The following is a 21767-nucleotide window of genomic DNA, read 5'->3' on the forward strand; positions in this document are numbered from 1 at the left end:
GCCATGTCTACATGTGCACTTAAGCACGTTTAAGCAATTTTGTGCATTAAGCAATTTTTGGCAGGTGTCTACATGTGCAGCAACTAAAATTAGTGCCAGGTCCCTGCAGCCCTGCCATGTGCCCGTAGTGGCTGTGCAGACCCAGCACTAAAGTTTGTCTACATGTGTGTTAATGTGCTTTAATTAATTGAGACTAACTAATTGCAGGTATCTAATTTAGGCACAATTAGTCTAATATCACCATTTTTAATGCACATTAAGGGTGCACATGTGTAGATGTGTGCCTGTAATGTGCATTAAATTCGGCTAATGAGCATTAATACATATCATGTAGATGTGCCCTTAGTGTATTTCCTGAAAGCTCATCCTCTCAGATGTCTGATCAGCCTGCATTACATGAGGACTTGCAGGTGTGTCCATTAAATCAGTGTTTCTCAACTCGTGGGTCGCAAGAATATACAAAAGGGTTGCGAACAAACTTTAAACGTGGATCAAAGCAGGCAAGGTTCTTTGGGTAGATATGATACCTTTTATTAGACTAACTAAATAGTTGGAAAAAAGTTCTTTGCAAGCTTTTGGACACAAACACCCTTCTTCAGGCATTGGGAGACTCTACCAACAACCGTGCAAAATTGGTTCAACAGACTTTAAAAATGGATTCTCTTTTAAAGGAGAAAAACATGGGGAACTATGCCTTCCCTCCACCCCACACACCCACCCCCTGCCCCACACACTGGGGGGCTGGGGCATGGGGGCTGCAGGTCAGGACTGGCCATCAATGTTTACAAATAGGTCCTGGTACAAAAAAAGTTGAGAACCACTGCATTAGGCCATGCAGTCAACAAACCATTCTGTTTTGGCTTTTGAATAATCTACACCTTAATTATTAAGGCTGATGGTCAAGGGACTCAAAGAATAAGCAGTTCCACTATTGGGGATGTCTAAAAATTCTCAGTCCCCGTATAACAGTAAAAGTTATTCCAGCCAACGTTAGGTATTTCCTATAGCTACATAGGCCACGTTCACATGAACAGGGGTGTGCATTTGCAGTGGCACAAATTTGTAGCAACACAGATGTTTGTGACATTATAAACCACATGTGCATGTACATCTGGATCCACCATACTGTGTAAAAATAAATTCTCCAACTGAGACCAAAGTATTCGTTTCGGATATGTTGGCATGTTATTACTTGCCCTGTGAGATACTGTTACAGGATTCTTGGGTCAGCTCACAGAGGTAGTGAAGGCTAAGGATGTGGTAGTCATGGGGGACCTGAACTTCCCGGACATCTGCTGGGAAGAACAGTCAGCCAGGTCTGAACGCTCATGTAGGTTCTTGGCCAGAGTGCAGGCCCTCCATCTAACCCAGGAGGTGCACAGCCCCACCAGGGAGGATGCCTTGCTGGACCTAGTGCTGGCCACAGATGATGACCTGGTGAGGGGGCTGTGGATGCTCGACCACCTGGGCGACAGCGATCATCGCGTGCTGGAATTCACCATCCAGCGCAAGGTGGCAAAGGCATGCAGTAAGGCAGCGGCCCTAGATTTTAGGAGGGCAGACTTCAACGAGCTAAGGAGGATAGTTGGAGAAGCGCTGAGGTCCCGGAGGGGAGGGGAGCCAGGTGTCCAAGGAGAGTGTTCGCTCCTTAAGGAGACGATCCTCCAGCCCAAATGAAGATAATCCCGACGAGGATCAAAGGGAGCAGGAGAGCACACAAGCCTCCGTGGCTCACTGAAAGCATCCCGGAATGTCTCCTTGCTAAAAAGGAGGCTTACACCCAATGGAAGGAAGGGGTCATCACCAGGGAGGACTATTCTATAGTTGCTCGGGGATGTAGGGGGGTACTTAGGAAGGCCAAGGCAGAGATGGAACTGGGGCTAGCTTCCCAGATTAAGGACAATAAGAAGTCCTTTTTTAAATATGTAGGGGGTAAAAAGAAGGTCCTGGGTAATGTGGGGCCCTTGCAGGACGCCATGGGAAACTTGGTTGTCACACCGGACGGCAAAGCTAACATGTTTAACGATTTCTTTGCCTCCGTCTTCCTAAGTAGGGACCAAAACAGCCACCTCCCTGCTGGGCCCCCCTCGGGCCCTGGGGGAGGCACACCTGGGCCACGGGTTAGCGAGGATTTAGTTAGGGAGCTTCTGGAGGGGTTGGACGTATTCAAGTCAGCTGGTCCGGATGATCTCCACCCTAGAGTTATAAAAGAAACTGGCCGAGGTCATTGCAAGTCCCCTGGCACAACTTTACGAGCGCTCGTGGTGCTCTGATGAGGTACCGGAGGACTGGAAGAGGGCCAATGTGGTCCCCATCTTCAAAAAAGGCAGGAAGGAGGACTCGGGAAACTATAGGCCGGTTAGTCTTACCTCGATCCTAGGCAAGCTGTTCGAGAAAATTATGCTGGCACACATCCTTGAGGGGCCAGCAGAGGACTGCATGCTTAGGGGCAACCAACATGGGTTCATCAGTGGCAGGTCCTGTCAGACCAACCTTGTGGCCTTTTACGCTCAGATCACCAGATCATTAGACGCAGGGGTAGCAGTGGATATAATCTTCCTGGACTTCCGGAAGGCTTTTGACACTATCTCTCACCCCATTCTCATTAAGAAACTGGGGGACTGTGGTGTAGACACCCACACAGTCAAATGGGTCGCCAACTGGCTGGAGGGCCGCACCCAGAGGGTGGTCGTGGATGGGTCCTTCTCAACCTGGAAGGACGTGGGCAGTGGGGTTCCGCAGGGCTCGGTCCTCGGGCCCGCACTGTTCAACATCTTCATCAGTGATTTGGATGAGGGACTAAAAAGCACCCTGTTCAAATTTGCTGATGACACTAAGATGTGGGGGGACGTGGGCACACTGGAAGGATGCAACAGGCTACAATCAGACCTAGACAGGTTACAGGGTGGGCGGATGAGAATAGGATGGGTTTCAACACAGATAAGTGCAAGGTGATGCACCTTGGGAGGAACAACCGGCACCATACCTACAGGTTAGGGAACTCCCCTCTTGTCAGCATGGAGGCGGAAAGGGATCTGGGGGTCATCATTGACTCCAAGATGAACATGGGCCGGCAGTGTGGAGAGGCAGTTAGGAATGCCAGCTGCACCTTGGCATGCATCCACAGATGCATCTCAAGCAGGTCCAAAGAGGTGATCCTCCCCCTCTATGCGGCACCGGTCAGGCCGCAGCTGGAGTATTGCATCCAGTTCTGGGCACCACACTTCAAGAGGGATGTCGACAGCATGGAGAGGGTCCAGAGGAGGGCCACTCGTATGATCAGGGGACAACAGGGCAGGCCCTATGAGGACAGGCTGCGGGACCTGAACCTGTTCAGCCTCCAAAAGAGAAGGCTGAGGGGGGATCTTGTGGCCTGTTATAAACTAGTCAGGGGGGATCAGCAGGCATTGGGGGAGTCACTATTCCCCCGAGCACCGCCAGGAGTGACTGTCACAAGCTGGCAGAGGATAGGTTTAGGTTAGATATCAGGAGGCGCTACTTCACAGTCAGGGCGGCTAGGGTCTGGAACCAGCTTCCAAGAGAAGTGGTGCAGGCTCCTACCCTGGCAGTGTTTAAGAGGAGGTTAGATGAACATCTTGCTGGGGTCGTTTGACCCCAGTACTCTTTCCTGCCATGGCAGGGGGTTGGACTAGATGATCTGCTCAGGTCCCTTCCGACCCTAGAAACTATGAAACTATGATCCCCATAAGATTAGTAATGAATGCAGGCATAACATGAGCAGTCTTTTTCAAATCTAGCTTAATTTATTTAAATAAATTAGGCTGCCAGTGCTAAACAAAAGACAGGGTTTTTCAATGAGTATTAAGTAAGTTTTCTCTATTTTTTGTACACCTTTCATATGTGCTGCACTGAATTAAAAACAATACCAAGTGAGCAGCAGATGAAGCAACGTTGGCAACATTAAACACATGCTTTAAGGGAGGTTTTTTATGAGATGTATTGAGATGTATGAGGCTAAAAAATATGTTTACATTGTTCTGTAAAACACACATAGGCTGGTTGTTTAAATAATGAGTTGCAGTATTTATAACAATGCTTAAATCTAAAGAACTAGGAAATACCAGCTCTTCAGCTGTGAGCTACAACAGTCATGGCAAAGGAACAGAGGTAGAGATGAAGATTGCAGGAGAGGTGAAACTGAAATAGTAGTATGTGTGAGGAATACAGCAGGGATGGCAGCTGAAACTGAAGAGATGGGGAAAAATAAAGGGGAAAGTAGGAGGGAGAGGTGTTAAGGATATCAAGGTTATAGAAGGTTCCTAACGAAGGCTATACCTGTTAATTTTGATATCACAGCACCCTTGATTGTATGTTCTGTCACTGAACTCTGTATAACAGAATTTACTAAATTTGACTGCTGTGTTCTTTGTTTGAAATGTCATAGGGGAAAATGGGATATGCATGATATTTTACAGTCATGCAACATGTTCTTGAAGTACAGGCAGTCCTCAGACTTATGACCCAATTGGTTCCTGAAAAAAACGCGTCTTAAGTTGAAATGTTGTAACTGAACCAATTTTCCTATAAGAAACAATGTTATAAATGGGGGATTGGTTCCTGAACCAAGGCCCAATACTCTGTTTTCACCAAAAATAACCCAGAATTTTATAGTTAATCAATTATAGATGAGTAATATAACTACATTAATGTATTTATATTGTAGATAGCAATCATATTGATTTGGAAGAATTTTTTGAGGTGACTTTGCTGGACTTTTTGAAGGGCTCTTAGTTGGATTTAAAGGGTTCTTGGCTGGAGTCTTCTCAGAAGTTTTGGCTGCAGGTTTTTGTGGAGTCTTGTCTGCTTTCTTAAAGAAGATGTCCAAGGAAGTTTGGACAGATGTTCTCCAGGGAGATGGGCGATGCAGCAAACTTGTCTGCTGGTGTGGCATTGTGACGGATCAAACGTTGTCAGGTCAAAACTGACTTCAGAAAGTTGAAACAGGGTGTCAATTTCTAAACGTTGTAAGTGCGAAATGTTTTAACTTGAAATGTAACTCGAGGAGTGCCTGTATTTATTACCTAAGTTGGATAAAGAACACAAGGGAAAGTGGCAATAGATCACGAGGATGAGGAAAAGAGATTTAAAAAAAAACAAAGAGAGAAAGATACGGTTTTTAAGTGAGATACCATTTTTAAGACTCCTGGCTATTTTTTGTCTAGTTTAATCGCTCTTAAAAATGAAAATCCTTATTAAGCTTGAATTTAGTAACAGAAAGCTATACATGACGATTAGTAGAAGGCTAATGAGAAGAGATTAAATTTGAGAGGGGATTTGAAGATTAAAATATATTTGCTGCTAGTTCGTTACAGAGGAAGAGGCTACTCCCTCTAAGAAAGAAAGACAGCACTGAGTTGTTGTTCATTTGCATTGCAGTATGGGAGCCCTACTCATGGACCAGGACTTTCTGCCTACATTTTTGGCCTGTTGAGGTTTCGGTTTTGTTTAGAGGGGAGTAATCAGGAGGTAGGACCCTGGGACTACTCTGCTGCAGCAAAAGGAATAAACAGAACATGGAGACAGTAGAACCTTGGGGATGTTTCCTCTGCTGCTTTGGTTGGAGTGTGTGCCACAGGTCAGAACCATCTCTTCATGGGCTAGATCTGACCCTGGGCCACAGGTTGCCAACATCCTGGATTAGATGTTTGTAGGACTGTAGTCTTTAGTTACAAAAGAAAAACCTTCAGGGTTTCCTCAAATATCTATGTATTCCACGTGTTAGAGGCAGGAAAGGTCAATCAGTTTAATCTCAGATATTGTTTAAAAGGGTTTAGGAATATATTAAACTTTGCTTATACCAGCTAGTATAGAACATGTAGCTAAAAATAAAGACTGCTGTCTTAGGGCAGAGAGAACCTTCCTGTTTTGAACTTCTATAAGAAGATTAGAGACTGTAAGTCTGCCCTAGCATTTTGCAGGCCTGTGCTGTAGTCTTATATAAAAAGACTCTGAATTCATAGCTTTTCACATCAGAGCACTTGTAGCCACCAAGACAAAAGTTTCCATAATACAAAAAATAAAAAAACAAAACCAAAAAAAAAAAGCACTCGAAGTTCTTGTTTGTGTATGTGTCTGTCTGTATGATTCAACTTGAGATATATATATTAGGGCTGTGTGAATTTTCACAGGGTGTTTCATTTCAAAGCTGTTTGGATGCATTTTGAGCTTGAAACAGCGAAATTAAAAGGAAACAAAAAAGCCTTTGAAACAAAACAAGGGAACTCAAAATGTTTCGAAAATTTCAAAATGTTTTGAGTTTCAAAGCCGGGCTTACTTGGCTTCAGCGCCAGTCCCAGCTGATAGCAGTAGCCTCATGTCATCCGGTGCAGATCTGGGGACTGTACCTGTCTGGGAGGATTCTGGTGCAGCCCCCAGCCCTCCTGGGAGTGTGGACTGCTGGACCTGCGTGCCAGATGACAGCATGCTGTTGCTGCCAGCTGGGGCCAGCAGCAGCACCAATGTTCCTGGCACTTGGCACAGGCTGCGCCCCATGCCAGTCCCAGCCAGCAGCAGCAGCGCTTTGTCATCAGGCAGGCAGGTTGGGGGTCCACCCCCACCCCCAGGAGGGCTGTGGGGTCTGTGCCAGACTCGTCCTGGGGGTGGAGGCCCCCCAGTCTGCCTGCCAGATGGCAGGAGGCTGGTTCTGCCACCTGAGGCCAGCAGCAGCACCAGTCTTCCCTGGGCTGCACCCAGCGCTGGTCCCAGGTGGCAGTAGCAGCCTCCTGTCATCTGGCAAGTGGATCAGGGGCCCACTCCCTCGGGAGGAGTCCAGCACAGCCCCGCAGCCGTCCGGGGGGTGTGGGCCTCCGGAACTGCCTGCCAAATCACAGAAAGCTGCCACTGCCAGCAAGTGACAGGAGTTTTGCCTATCAACAGCATGAGGTGCAGTTTCCCAGGAACCTCTGTGCTTATCTCCTTGAAATTTGGCAGGGTACAATCCCTGCAAGTTTCATCCAAATCAGGGAAAAAATGACTAAGTTATATGCAGTTTCGTGCTTCCCCATTGTAGCCTATAGGTGAAACATTGAAACAGTTTCAACGAAACAAAACTCAAAATGAAACGGTGTTCCATCAAAACGGAAGTCAAAGCAGAACAGTGCTGTTTTGCACAGCCGTAATATGTACATATGTATGAGATGCAAATCTATCTTGTATAGATTTGCATCTCATACATATTCCATAACTCAGCTTTCCTTGGTACTGTGGGACTCTGTAGTGGTAAAAGAAACAGCTGAGCTCCCATAAATCTCAGACCAAAGGGGCTTGATTTTCATACTGTTTTCTTGCTTTTTCTATGTAAAAAATAAGCTATACATCTTCCTATCATACAGGAATTTTATTGGTAACCAATAATGAATTGTGCCATATTGACTAGTCTTCTGGCCATCTCTAGTGAATCTGTCAGATATTTAAGGTACATATACATAAAGTTGAAAATAAACATTCCTAATATCTTCTTAATTTTAACATTAAGGAATATTGCTAACAGATAAAAATGGAAATATTTAGAGGCATGGTACATTTTAAAATATTTTTGTCAGCTGTAGATGGGTTTAATTTTAAGGTAAAAAGCCTTACTGACTGATTTCAGTGAGAGTGCTGACTGAGTTAGGACTACAGGATGGAGCCATCTAGCATTTCGATAGTATCCTAAATTTATTGTTATTTGATATAAAGTGGTTTTTACTGTCTGTGTTATAATGTTATTCTGCTGAAAGTCATTTTTTTATTACAGAAACAGCCCAAACTAAACTTGAGTCTGCTATTGCGTGCTTCCCAGAAATTCAAGGAAAACAGTAAGCAATTGCAAAAAAAAATTTCAATTACTGTGTTACATGTTGATGTGAAAATAGATTTATTATGAATTTCTCTTTTCCTTCTGAGTATATTTTCTTTTTCTTTTTACTGTAGTAGATGAGAAAAGTAGCATTATGAGAACAGAGCATGTAGCCATTTCACTGCAAAATAAATCAGATTGTGAAGCTGAAGAGGTCACTGAATCCCCTCCTAAGCCTTTGTCCCAAGTCAAGTCCTTCCCTCATCCCATCCATCCCTCACCCGGCTCCTTTTCAAAACGTTCCCAGATGGCTCCTCCTCTTCTGGGCTTCACACAGGTAAACTTTCTGTTATTTTTTTTTATAAAGGTAAAGTTTTTGTTCATATGTTGTTTTTGCTTTTTCACACTTTATGGTTTTCTGAAGATGGTGAGGATACTAAAATGGAAGGTCCTCAGTCATCAAAACAAAACCTCAAACAAGTAGATACAAAGGACAAGAAAGAAGGTAAAAAACTGAGAGATCAAGAAAGTTCAGATACAAGCAATCAGGAGGAAGGAGAATTAGAAGAGGAGGAGGAAGATGAAGAAGAAGATGGAGAAGATGAGGAAGAGGAGGAAGAGGAGGAAGAAGAAGAGGAAGAAGAACTTAGTCGAGAAGAAAAGGAGGATGAAGACTTAGAAGAGGAAGAAGAAAGTCAGGGTGATGGCACAGATGGTAAGGAAGAGGAATGTTTTAAGAAGTCACAGGATAAGGGAGAAATTGTTCAAGAATTGGAGACCATTAGCAATACCATTAATTGTGAAACAGAAGATAAAGATGGAAGTGAAAATGTACCTGAAGGTAATCAGAAAACATGTGAAGACATAGATCAGAACATTCAGGAATCCACTGATATTCCCATGTCTTTTATAGATGGGTTTTATGAAGGTTTAAATGAAGATGTAACTACAGTATCATCCAAGCTGATAAATAGTGGACAGCCTCAGCGAGAAGGTGATAATGAACACGAAGAAATGGAATATCAAAATCCAAAGAAACTGCAAGATACTGAGGGAATTCAGAAAATAAGCTGTGTGACTGAGGCAGGGCTTCACAGAAAAAACAGTTACTCTTCTGAATACTCTGAAATGACAGCTGGGGAAAAAACTGCATCTCCATCTGTCTTAAATAGCTGTGACATTAAGGGTAAAACTTCAGATGTACAAGGTGATATCTCTGAAAGTGATGATGATCCTTGGTCAGAGACAGGAAATCAAGGGCATGAAAGCAGAAGTCATAATGCTGTGAGCGCTAAACCTTTGGAGCCAAGTGTTGGAAAGGAACGATATGAGAATCCCGAGGAACTGGATAATACAGCGTGCAGCTTATTAATACAAGAAAGTGAGAATTTGCCTTTACATGATCAGGAAGAAATTATGAAAGAAACATTTCAAACAAGCACCAAAGTAAGTAAAAATGATCAATTCAAATTGTACACAGGTAATGCAGAAATAAAGAAAAAAGATAATGACTGTCAAGTGAAAAATGTTAACAGAACAATGATAAAATGATTCATGGAATTTAAATCTGATCTAATCTTCAGTAGAGAATAAAATATGACTGATCATAATATTCTAATAAGTATGAGTATTTATGTATTAGGGTAGTAACGAGCAATACTTTTTAAATTTAAATGAAATTTTGATGCAATAGGGGAGAAAAAAAGCAAAATGTTAGATTTCTTATTTGTAGAGTCAGTGTCATCTCTGGTCAAAGATGGGTTCACAGTATATTGTTTGTGAAGAGAGGCTGTAATCTTAATAAACTCTAAATGTCATGTGGCAAATGTGTCTGTGGAGGGATTTTTGCCACAGAATAGTTCTCAACCAAGGCAACTGTTTGTGGGTTGGGGTTTTTTTGTTCTTACCAGGATTAGTGAAAGCTAAACCTAAGTGATTTGGTATCGAGTAAAACAACTAAATCACCCTGATTTAGCTCTCACTACAATTGGGTAATTGTGGTCAAAGAACAAATGCTATGCATCTGGCATTTTTTGACAAGTCCCTGCCCTCCCAGTAATGTCACTTTAATTTGATTGCTCGTCCATGCTCTAACTAAACTAACATGCCTCTCCAGCAACTCTGGCTGCGTCTGTGATTTTCAAGCTCAGACAGGTAATGACACCATCTATGAATGCCTTCACGGCTTTCCTTTGAGCATCCAAGGTTCTTACTGCCATTGACTGTTCTACCTGTTGCTGGCTTTCTAGCCATCATGCCTCTGGCATATGAGTGTGGCTTCATCATCATCAGCAAAACTTATAAACTGAGTTATTTTTTTACATGAAAAAGGGAATAAAACAAAATTCATTAGAGTCAGAAAATGAATTGCACTATCTGAGAGATGGTGTCCAGTTTTCGGCCCCCAACTACAGAAAGGATGTAGACAAAATGGAGAGAGTCTAGCAGAGGGCAACAGAAATGGTTAGGGGGCTGGGACATGTGACATATGAAGAGAGGCTGAGGGACCTAGGCTTATTGAGTTTGAAGAAGAGAAGGGAGAGGGGCCATTTAATTGTAGCCTTCAACTACCTGAAGGGGTGGGGGGTCCAAAAAGAATGGAGCTAGATTGTTCTCAGTAGTGGCGGATGACAGAAAAAGGAGCATTGGTCTCAAGTTTCAGCAGAGGAAGTTTTCCCTGGATATTAGGAACCAGTTTCTAACTAGGAGGGTAGTAGAGCACTGGAATAGATTACCCAGAGAGGTTGTGGAATCTCCATCCTTGGAGGTTTTTACGACCCTGCTGAACAAATGCCTGGCTGGAATGATGCGGTTGGGGCTGGTCTTGCTTTGAGCAGGGGTTGGACTGGTTGATGTCCTGAGGTCCCTTTCAACCCTAATTTCTTATGATTCTATGGTGACCAAAGTGTTCTTGGTTGAAGAGGTTCAGTAAAGGAAAGAGCTTCAGAGGAAATGAACTGTATCTAGATTCTCAATTTTCTTTAGAAAATGCTGCAACATTTTTTTCACTGGAACAAGAATGATACAACCTTGATGTTCCCATCTAGTCAAATATATCCCATCAAAAAGCCACCCCTTTCCCCCCCCAAAAAACTTAAATTAAAAAAAAAAAACAGCCATTTAACCTAAAAAAGAATTTATATGTCTATACCCTAAACAGAGTACTTCTTCAAAAGAGAGTTGAGCTCATGGTTCCATACAATCCAGTAGATACTTAGTGTTGGTATTTATTCTGGCAGGCTCTTGGGGATGGTAATACAAAGTAGTTGCAATATAAAATCAGAAGACAAATGTAATGTCATTTTTGTAGTATTTATGGCCAGATATTTTCCATTTAATCTCTTCATTAGGAAGAATCATCATCATCATCAGAGGAGGAGGAGGAGGAGGAGGAAGAGCAACTGCAAACTTCAAATGTGGATAAAAATTTGGTTAATGTTAACCCTGAAGTACAGAATCCCTCAGAAAATGTGTCTGTTAGGAAAAGTAAGTTAATACTAACCCAAATGTTTTTTCTTGGTTTAACTAGTATGAGAGTCCTGATAGCTGAAAACTGATAAACTGCCTTCAGTACTGCGGATCATGTGAACATTTCGACTTATCTGCAAATCCTGGCAAGAAATGACAGAGCAGTTGTGAAATCTAACAAAGCAGTAGCTTTGTTCCTTTCTTAAGGTGCCAAATGACAGTACTGTTTAATTGTACTGTTCTAAACATTGCATTCTAGGTTTCATCATCACTTTTTGGCATTTTTAGAAGGGCTAGTTGTAGCAAGAAGATATGGCATACTTAGGCCATATATGTATACTACCAATTACTGAATCTACCTTGGTGAATTGGTGTTCAGTGGTGAAAGAACAGGTTAGGGATTATTTTAAAAAATGGAAGTGTATAAGTCCATGGGGCAGAATGTAATGCATCTAAGGGTGCTGAGGGAGTTGGTTGATGTGATTGTAAAGCTGCTGGCCATGATTTTTGAAAACTCATGGTGACTGGGGATGTTCCTAGACAATTGGAAAGGGCAAATATAGTGTCCATCTTTAAGAAAGGGAAGAAGGAGAATCCAAGGAACTATAGATCAGCCAGGTTCACCTCAGTCCCTGGAAAAATCATAGAGCAGGTTTTCAAGAAATACATTTCTTAGCACTTGGAGTAGCAGAAAGTGATCAGGAACAGTCAGCATGGATTCACCAAGGGCAAGTCATGTCTGATTGCCTTCTATTATGAGATGACTGGCTTTGTGGATGCGGAAAAAGAAATGAATGTGATATACCTTGACTTTAGCAAGGCTTTTGATACCACTTCCCACAGTGTTCTTGCAAGCAAGAAAGGAAGTATGGGTTGAGTGAATGAACTATCATGTGGATAGGATCTGGCTGGATTATCTGGCTCAGAGAGTAGTAGTCAATGGCTCACTGTCTAATTGACAGCCAGTATCAAGTGGAATGCCTCAGGGGGCAGTCCTGTGGTGGGTTCTGTTCAATATTTTCATCAGTGACCTGAAAGATGGGATGGAGTACACCCTTTGCAAGTTTGCAGATGACACCAAGATGGGGGGAGTAGTTGACAGGCTGGAGAGTAGGGCTAGAATTCAGAGAAATCTCAACAAATTGAAGGATTTGACCAAAAGAAATAGCATGGGGTTCAACAAGGACTAGTGCAAAGTCCTGAACTTAGGATGGAAGAATCCCATGCACTGCTACAGTCTTGGGACCAACTGGCTTAACAGCAGCTCTGCAGAAAAGGACTTGGGTGTTACAGTGGACAATAAGCTAGATACGAGTCAACAGTGTGCCCTTGTTGCCAAGAAGGCTAACAGCCTACTGGACTCCATTGGTAGGAGAGTTGCCAGCAGAGTGAAGGAAGTAATTATTTCCCTCAATTTTGCACTGGTGAGGCCATATCTGGAGTACTGTGTCCAGTTTTGACCCCCCCCTCCTTCCCTCCAACTACAGAAAGGATGTGGACAAGTTGGGGAGTCTAGCAGAGGGCAATGAAAATGGTGAGGGGGCTGGGGCACATGACTTCTGAGGAAAGGCTGGGGGAACTGTGTTTATTTAGTCTGGAGAAGAGAAGACTGAGGAGGTATTTGATAGTAGTGTTTAGCTACCTGAAGGGTGGATCCAAAGAAGATGGAGCTAGACTGTTCTCAGTGGTGGAAGATGACAGAAAAAGGTGCAATTGTCTCAAGTTGCAGCAAGGGAAGTTTAGATTGGATATTAGGACAAATTTTCTCACTAGGAGGGTAGTGAAGCATTGGGATAGGTTATCTGGAGTGGTTGTAGGATCTCCATCCTTGAAGGTTGTTAAGGCCCAGGTTGACAAAGCCCTGGCTGGAATGATCTAGTTGGTGCTGGCCCTGCTTTGAGCAGGGGGTGAACTAGATGACTTCCTGAGGCTCCTTTTAGCCCTAATTTTCTATTATTCCATAATACAAAAGAGGCTTTTGAAAGCCTTTTCCAGTGTCTAGCAGAGTTTGAGGGATGACTAAGAGCAGGATGACTTTGACTCAGTCCCAGTTCTCAGAATTTTTTTTTTTTAAGTAGCAGCATTACCTGGAAGTGGTGTTTTTTCTTCTCTTCGACAAATAGGATTCAAACCTTTCCTTCTGATAAGACCTAGTTACTGTCATACATTCTTTTATCACATTTGAAATTTTAGTGCTACAATTTTTTGTTTAAAGTTCCTAGGTCCCTAAATTTCAGCTTTCGACATGCCAAGAATGTACCCAGTGAGGTTACGTCTTAACGAGTTTGGCTAGTACAGAGTACTTAAGCAGTAGAGTACTTCCTTAATGGGCATATGTTACACCAGTCATTTATTCATTCTCTTAAGTCTTAACTATAACCCTAATATCTTTTTACAGTTTTAAGTTCCTTCAAGCTAACCGATAGAGGTAGAAAATTAACTTCTGATTATTTCAATTTTTCACATGTATTGGTTTAGCTGGCCATATCCAAAAAAGGGACCTAGGCATCTATGTTTAACCTACGTTGTACTTTAGATGCTGGTGTCCAGCACCACAGTGTTGAAATCTGTCACTTAGCTACTATCTAACGCTCAACGCCCTACATCAGGGTTGGCAACCTATGGTCCATGGGCCAGATTTGGCCTCTGAAGAGGCTAGATCCAGCCTGTGGCAGCTCAGAGAATCAGCAGCACCCAGCCACTGTAGCAGAGTAGGCATCCACAGGGTCCTAGTACCTGCCTATTCAGTTTATTTTGTCTTGCCACATCGAAGGCATTCCCTGGGTGCTGGCACCCACCCTTTTCTACCTATTTGCTTTGCAGCCTCTGCTGATTGCCAAGGGATATGGGTCTGCAGCTGTGGGGGGAGGCTTGGTTGTAAATAGCACCCCACAGTGGCAAATTGGCTGATGACCCTTGACCTCAGAACCTCATTTTTCAGCGTGAAAATTCCTTGGGTACCTAAAAATATGTTTCTGTGCATGTCCAGAAACATCTCAGGCTGAGCACATCATTGTTGCTGATCAACTGAGATCCAGAAACTAGGGGTGCGGACAGAAATAACTTTTGGAATATTTCCAAGCATAGTGGGTTTAGGAGCATTTAAAAAAGGTAGACAAGGTTCTTTGGGTGAAGCTGATATCTTTCATTAGACCAACTTAAACAGTTGGAAAAAGTTTTTGCAAGCTTTCAGGTTTAAAAACCCATTGTCAGACTGAGGAGTTCTCTGAAGTTGGTGTGTGCTCTTCCTGGATGCAATTTCAAAAAGGAATTGTTTCAGCCAGAGGACATACATTGTACTATTGAGGACGTAAGCCTCTGAAAAGCGTGGGATTTGAAATACATCTTATATTTGTGTTCTTATTGGCTACTTCTAGGCGTCTCCCTGTTTAACCTGCTAGTTGTTTTAGATCCTATTCTAAGGTATATTCTCTAGGAAACCTAGGTACCTAAGCAAGAGTTCTAGACTTCATGGACCAGGCACTAAAAGGTTAATTATCAAGATACTCAGCAGTGTATATACTCCTTTGGCTCTGTCCTTTAGCTGTCCTTCAGCTTTCTTTTGTTTGTATTCAGCAGGTATAGAGCTGCTTTTGTTGGAGGACTGAAGGAAAAAACCTAAAGCATGCAGCCTAAAGCAAATGTGACTATATAGTGGGCAGTGCCTTAATAGTACACATGGTTAAGATTGGTTTCCTCTTGAGAGATGATCCTTGCATTCATAATCAATGAGAGATATGTACAAGAAAATAAAATTCCTTATTTTATTTTGTAGATATGATGTCAGCATTAGGATTAGAAGAGGAGGAAGATACAGAATCACCCTGGGATTCAGAGGTACTTTCTATTAAGACAACTATTATTATCATATTATTTCCATTCAGTCATTTCCTTTCCAGTGCTTGCTTCTGTTGCATCCCCTATACAAGACTGGACTGAACTGCCTTCATGTTCCTTTATAGTTGGGTGGATTTAAAGATTTTGTAAGAGTGGGATGCAGTACTTCTACTTATATCAGGAGCTGTATAGTTAGGTTTGTTAATAACCTCCTGATAGCTAACCCCTCATTTAGAATCAAGTTATAGCTTTGTAAGGAATCTCAGGAGTTATCCAGTTCAGCCTTCTGCAAATACAGGATATGCTAGTCTGAAATCATTCTAGAGAGATGCCTAATCAGCTGTATCTTGAAAACCACCAACGAAGGGAATTCTACAGTTTTTCTACACAAGTCTTTCTTATTTTTCCACTTTTCTTACAGTTAGGAGATTTGTCCCAACTCTGCTTTGCTGTAGTGTAAACCCATTGCCTCATGTGTGGCTCGCTGGACCAAAAAAGAAGAATTTTTCTCCATCTCTTTATGGAAGCCTTTAAAATATTTTAAAATTGTCCAAAACTTCCTCATGTTAAATTTTCAGAGTTTTATTACTTTTGGTTATTCTGTTTCAAATATAGAATTATTCTTATTATTACCTAGGTGCTGTTGAAGTAATTTGTGGCAGAATATAATCCTTTACCTTTTTCTTCACAAATTTCCTATCTAGGCCTCCTTGTTAGCTGATATACATGTGCTTAGAACTTGAAAAATTGTATGCATTACAGATACATAAATAGCTATGTTCTCTTGTCTTTCCTATCTGAAAGTATGTATAAAGGAAAAGACCCAGCTGTCATTCAGTTTTGTAGACAGTGGGTGCATCTACACGTGCATTAACATGCTTTAGCTAATGTACATTAAATCTAGTGCCTCCATTTTGAGATACTAGGAAAATGCTCATTAGCTTCTCCTAATGCACCTTAACTAAAGAGCACAGGGCACTTTTACATGTGCTCTGGGAATGAGGAGGTGGTGCTTTAATTAGAGCGGCTCTGGAAGCTACTCTAAAGTGCCACAGCTTCTCATTTATCAGCAGTGGGGGTGCTTGAACTAAAGCTCATTTAGTTCAAGTGCCCTCGCTGCCATTTTGAAGCACAGGGACATTGATGCATGAGATGCAGGACGCTGTTGGAGCATGGTAATTGCCGTGTTCCGGCAGACTCAATTAATCGAGTCTGCTCTGCACTGTAATTACAAGTTAAGATAATAAAGCACACACTGAAAAAAGTTGCTAGAATAGCAACTACATTTTTATGATAAATGCCAGTTTGTATCTGCAGTGAAGGTAAAGTTCGTATCCTCAATATTCAAGTTTACAGGGACCATGAACTTCAGGTCTGCAGTAGAAGAATTTCAGAACAGAAATCCCAAGCAGGCCAGAGTTGATAAAACCAAACACTATCTTAAAACTTTAAGATTCATATTTTTAAGTGAAAATATGTTAAGCTGTCTCAAAAGGAGGTGCTTTCTCTGGGCGCTGTTAATTTCTTCTTTACTGGGTACGTCTACACGTGCATTTCAATGTGCATTAGCCTATTTTAATGCGCGTTAAAGCATCACAAAAAAACCCAATCAGAACTCATGGCAGAGGTGATATCTTTTATTAGACCATTAGATATTTGCATAAAAATGTCTTTATTTGAAAGCTTTCGGGCATCTTTTTTTCAGGCATAGGAGGATGCAAATATTGTAAAATTTCCCCTAGGGCCTGAAAGCTTGCAAATATATCATTTGGTCTAATAAAAGATTTCACCTCTGCCACTAGTTCTGATTCCTTTTGCCTGTAGACCAATATGACCACAACCTGTATAACTAAAAAAAAAGTGCTTTTTAGTTGATGTGTATTAAAATTGGCTAATGCACATTAAATATCACTTGAAAACCTTGTGTGCCTGTACACTTCACACTTGTGTACAGGCAACCACAGTTTTGAAGTGACACTTTTGCACATTAGTCTATTTTAATGGTCATTAAGTAAAAAGCATGTTTTTAGTGACACTTCAATGTGCATTAAAAGTAGGGCAATGCACATTAAAGTTTATGTGTAGATGTGCCCAGTAAGGAAGAAATTAACAGTGCCCAGAGTTAGCCCCCTCCCTTTTGAGACAATTTAGCATAGTTTCACTTAAAAATATGAAACTTGAAGTCTTAAGATCATATTTGGTTTTATCAACTTTGGCTTGCTTGATGCTCTTCTGAAGTTCCTCTTGTACTGCAGACCTGTTGATCATGGTCCCTGTAGACTTGAATATTGAGGACATGAACATCACCTCCACTATAGGTACAAACTGGCATTTATCATAAAAATGTTGTTGCTATTCAAGCATTTTTTTCAGTGATGTGCTTCATTGTCTTACTCTGTTCCCCCCCACGTTAAAACAATTAATTTAGTTTTAACAAGGCAAATTCAGATATCTTGGTGATGAAAATTTGAACTGGTGTTTTACTAACCTTCTAAATTACTCGTATGTAATGTTGCTTCCAAATAGATGGAATAATGGCATCTGGGTTATTTCCAGAGTTTTTGCAGAGACCCTTGGGTGTTGAGTATGCTATGTAGCTTGAAAAACAGGTTTATTTGGAAATCAGTCTGATACTAATTTCCAGATAGCCCTGGAACTAAATATTTGGAAATTTTCTGTGGTAAATGGCTAAAAATAAATTTTACCCGGTTTGTCATGATGGTTTGTTTGTTTGTTTTTCCTCAATCAACAAGTGTGCCTCTGAAAGCCCAAGAAAACCATCAGCTGGTTTGTTGGCTTTACCTGCACTCAGACCTGAAACACATATGCAGAGTATTTCAGAGGAACCAAACAAAGGTATTATCCTCATTGAACTATTATGCATCCTTCGCGAACTTCTACAAAATAACCGTAATTTCATATATACATATGTATTAGAAGGGCTTTAAAAAGTCTATGCACTCTCAACAGCAATAGAAAACTTTTTGTTAATTGCTATTATTGATGGTTTTGATGATATTTAATTTAGATAAGACCGATGAATGCTTTACCTTTCAAATTCAGGAGATAATCTCCTTCAGAGAAAAGTTATTTTCTTGCTCTATTGACTATAGCAGCTTAATGGAGGAGTAATCGGAATAAGTCTCTTTAGTAGCTTGGATTGTGTTTCCGCTAGTCTTATACTTATCCACCACCCGCCTGCTAGTTCCAGCCTGTGAGTTAGCCCTGCAGCCCTCATCCAATTTGTGGGGCTGAATCAATTGAGTACCACTGCTTTGGTATGGTGCTTTTAAAATAAGTAAATCACTATTGAAAAATGATGACAGAAGCTTTGTAAGGTATTTCAGTATCCCATTTTGAGAAATCCAAATGATATATTCTTTTATAACAGCGCTTACAATTTATAGTATTAAAATAGTATTAAAATGTTGGTATACATCCTCCCTTAGACACATTTTACATACCTTCTTTCATAAGAGGATCAAGAAATTATAAGATGTCTAAAATAGAGGATTCAAGAAGTTTAGTCAGGCCAGTAGAACACGTGGGTATGGAAATGATTTTACATCAGACAAAAATTTAAATGCTGTTATTGAGAATTATACTACAGGTGGACAGTAGAGCCAAACAGAAAACTTTCTATTATTTGTTTTTAAGCTAAACAAAGTGATCATTGGATTATTAAACTGAAATTATATCATTTAATGGTGACCTTATTTTTCCTTTATTTGTGTATAACTGTCACCCTTCCATTCATAGACAACAAAGTTCATAACTACATAAACACTTGTAGCATAATCACAGTAATAGTACTATTGCATTGCTTTATGCCATTGAACTACTGCAGTCTGCTTTTGTTTTTTTCTAATTTTCTAATTGGGGTGCCAAATACTACTTAAAAAATAATTAAGGTTTGTACTTGTTCTGTTAACCAGCATGGCCTTATTGCTTCACATGACTATTCTTGTTCAGTCGCTTGAAATCTGAGGTGCATGATGGAACAATCATGTTTTACCATACTAACACAGGTGGGGTTGCTATAAAGTATATAATCTAATTAAAATTAGGTCTTTGGGAATTACATATATGCTAAAATAACACTGAAAATAAGCAGTGCATGGTTATAAACCACTTGCTCTGCATCAAGTCACTGACTCTTGCATGTAAGCATTTTAAGTAATCATAGGTAAAACTTTTTCCTCTTTTAGATTTTTCAGAGAAACACAGTGATTCACAGGTAAATACCATTTATTCTAAGAATTTGTCTTATTAATTAATATGTAATTATCTTCAATTTTAATGTCCTATGTTGTTATTTTATAGCAAAAGTCCACTCGAGAAATCATAGAGACAAATGACAACTCTTATCCCACAAAAGTGAGGGAGACTGGGGAGAAGCAAAAATCAGGTAATGTTTACAATGTTAAATTTTGGTGGAGCAGCTAGAACCTTTAATAGGAAATATTAAGTTAAAATGTTGTTGACTTTTCGCTTTTGCAGATTTAATGGAAGAATTTGGTTTAGATGATGCAGATGATATTGAAGGTATTTGTAGTATTTTAATTGTAATTGCATGCATAAATTACTTACCAGAAAATGTATGAACTTCCATAGTTAATTTTGCTAACATTCTGGTTTTTAACAACATACTGTATAGCATTTTTCTAGTTGTTAAGGAACACAAGTGACTCAAAAATAAGCTTCCTTTTTGGATCCTAAATTCCATGCACAGAATAGGTAAATGTATAGGGATTTTAGTTTGGTTGTTTTAGCATACACATGTATAGTGTACATGCATACATGCACAGATATAGATATGTACATAAATTTGGAAAGTTTTTCTCTTTTATTGTGTATTTTTTTATTTTACTTATCAGTCCTGAGCTGCTTCTGTGTTCAGGGTTCTGTATTCCCACTGCAAAAATAAGGTGGTATACCTGTACAGCTGAATGAAGGGATTACAAAATCTTGGACTCAGATCTAGTCAGGTGAGATAATGTTAATGCATTTCAAAGTAGGCTTGGCAAGCCAGTCAGTTGATGGGTCAAATATTGTCAGTTAACTCGTCAATTGACTGAATATTTTTTGACCAGTCAAAGATTATAGCAATTTTACAAAAAAATGTACATTTTTTCATAGTTTTCTTGACAGAAACATTATTTTTTATTTGAGGATCTCAAATTGTTTTTCTGTGTTGTTTAAAAAATTAATACTTTAGGTTAGCCTTAATTATAAATCCAGTTGACTTTAAGCTTCCCTTTTTTTCTTTCTGTTGCAATAGCTGATTTTTTGGAAGAAGCTTGAAAGCACTGAGAAATGGTTTATTAATAAAACATGAGTGTTTTTTCCTTTTGTAGTATGAGACTCTAGGGACCTAATACATGGACTGAGACTCCAATATACATCCAAACAGTAGTCCCTTCACAGGATTTTCTGCTGATGCTTGCTCTTTCTCTACTCCATATTTTAATAAGCTACATGGCACCTTTTTCTCTCCAATATTATCTCAAGACTTAATAAAAACTTAATGGGCAGGGAGTCATGCCCTTTGTAGCTGGGAATTTCCAGTATCTGAATGTCCAAGGGGCCCTTATTTTAATTACTCTGTAAATTTTGAAAAACTGTACCTTTGCCAAGCCTTACAGAGAATAGAATGAGGAAGATAGTACTTTCTCATTCTTCTTCAAGTATAGATTAACTTCTATCTTCTGCCCTCAGAATAAGGTTTTCAGGTCATAGCAAATTGTCCCTTTCCCATATGTATAAAGTAAGGATTTTGTGAGCAGTATCTTTTATTGGACCAATGACATGGTTGGGATAGACTTAGACAAGCTTTTAAATGCAGCTCATCCTTCTTCTGTTCCAAAAATATCTCCTCCTCCCACATATTTCCTGAACCATCACTGCTACTACAATGCTACTATGTTTCTCTGTTTTTTGGCCCTTATTTATTAGGAAGGAAGCCTTAGTACAAAAGGGCTGGAAAAAGCTCTGTCCTGTACTCATAAGATAACAAAAAATATTTTAAAGCTTGCTAAAGTGCAAGCTGACTGTGTTCTCTTAACCACAGTTTCTGGGTGTGTATAAACTGCTTTGTATGTGTCTGGAGTGAATGCAATACCTTGAATCACTGTATGTATCTGAGGATACAAAGATAGTCTTCTGCATGACAGCAGTTGATTTCTGTGTATTTTGCTAGAACTAAGTTTTACTATAGGAATTTTTAATATATTATTTTTTTACAATATATTGTTTTTCACATTTTTTTCAGATGCATCAGACTGGGATTCTACCAGTGTTTCACTTAAAAATTTACCCAATAATAGAAGTTCCAGGGTCATGACAGTTGAGAATCATGCTTCTCCATTGTCAGCACTGACAGCAAAAAATGATACAGCAGGAACAGATTGCAGAATTGCTCCTCCAAAAGTAGAAGAAATGTCAAATGATCAAACTGAAGCTTCCCCCCAAAACACCAGTTTACACCTTGTCCAAAAGCTAGTAACTCCAAAGAGCAAAGGTATTTTATTTGTTAATAACATATCATGTAATTCTTTCCAGTTGGCTTAATTACATTTACATATATCTGGATGTCACGCTGTGGAAAGAAGTGTCTTGAAAACTGAAATGTTGGGAATGGAAAGCTACTGTGGTCCCCTCTTGC

At 40.4% G+C, this 21767-nt stretch overlaps 1 protein-coding gene across 11 annotated transcripts in view; it reads left to right on the forward strand.

Moving 5' to 3' along the window:
• Positions 1 to 21767, forward strand: part of ANKRD26 (ankyrin repeat domain 26) — a 126200-nt gene that overhangs the window by 35111 nt on the left and 69322 nt on the right. For 10 of the 11 annotated variants that reach the window (XM_090049086.1, XM_090049093.1, XM_090049088.1 and 7 more), the window contains 10 exons: positions 7757 to 7817; positions 7933 to 8135; positions 11149 to 11284; positions 15042 to 15103; positions 17857 to 17959; positions 18553 to 18651; positions 19312 to 19340; positions 19427 to 19511; positions 19604 to 19648; positions 21375 to 21623. In XM_090049086.1, coding sequence (XP_089905212.1) covers positions 7757 to 7817; positions 7933 to 8135; positions 11149 to 11284; positions 15042 to 15103; positions 17857 to 17959; positions 18553 to 18651; positions 19312 to 19340; positions 19427 to 19511; positions 19604 to 19648; positions 21375 to 21623 — 1072 coding nt within the window. The remainder of the gene's footprint in view (positions 1 to 7756; positions 7818 to 7932; positions 8136 to 11148; positions 11285 to 15041; positions 15104 to 17856; positions 17960 to 18552; positions 18652 to 19311; positions 19341 to 19426; positions 19512 to 19603; positions 19649 to 21374; positions 21624 to 21767) is intronic. The other variant, XM_090049094.1, reaches the window with a different exon arrangement.

Source organism: Crocodylus siamensis, chromosome 5 (genome assembly GCF_052110815.1).
Source record: "Crocodylus siamensis isolate JL-2025a chromosome 5, ASM5211081v1, whole genome shotgun sequence".
NCBI classification, from domain to species: Eukaryota; Metazoa; Chordata; order Crocodylia; family Crocodylidae; genus Crocodylus; species Crocodylus siamensis.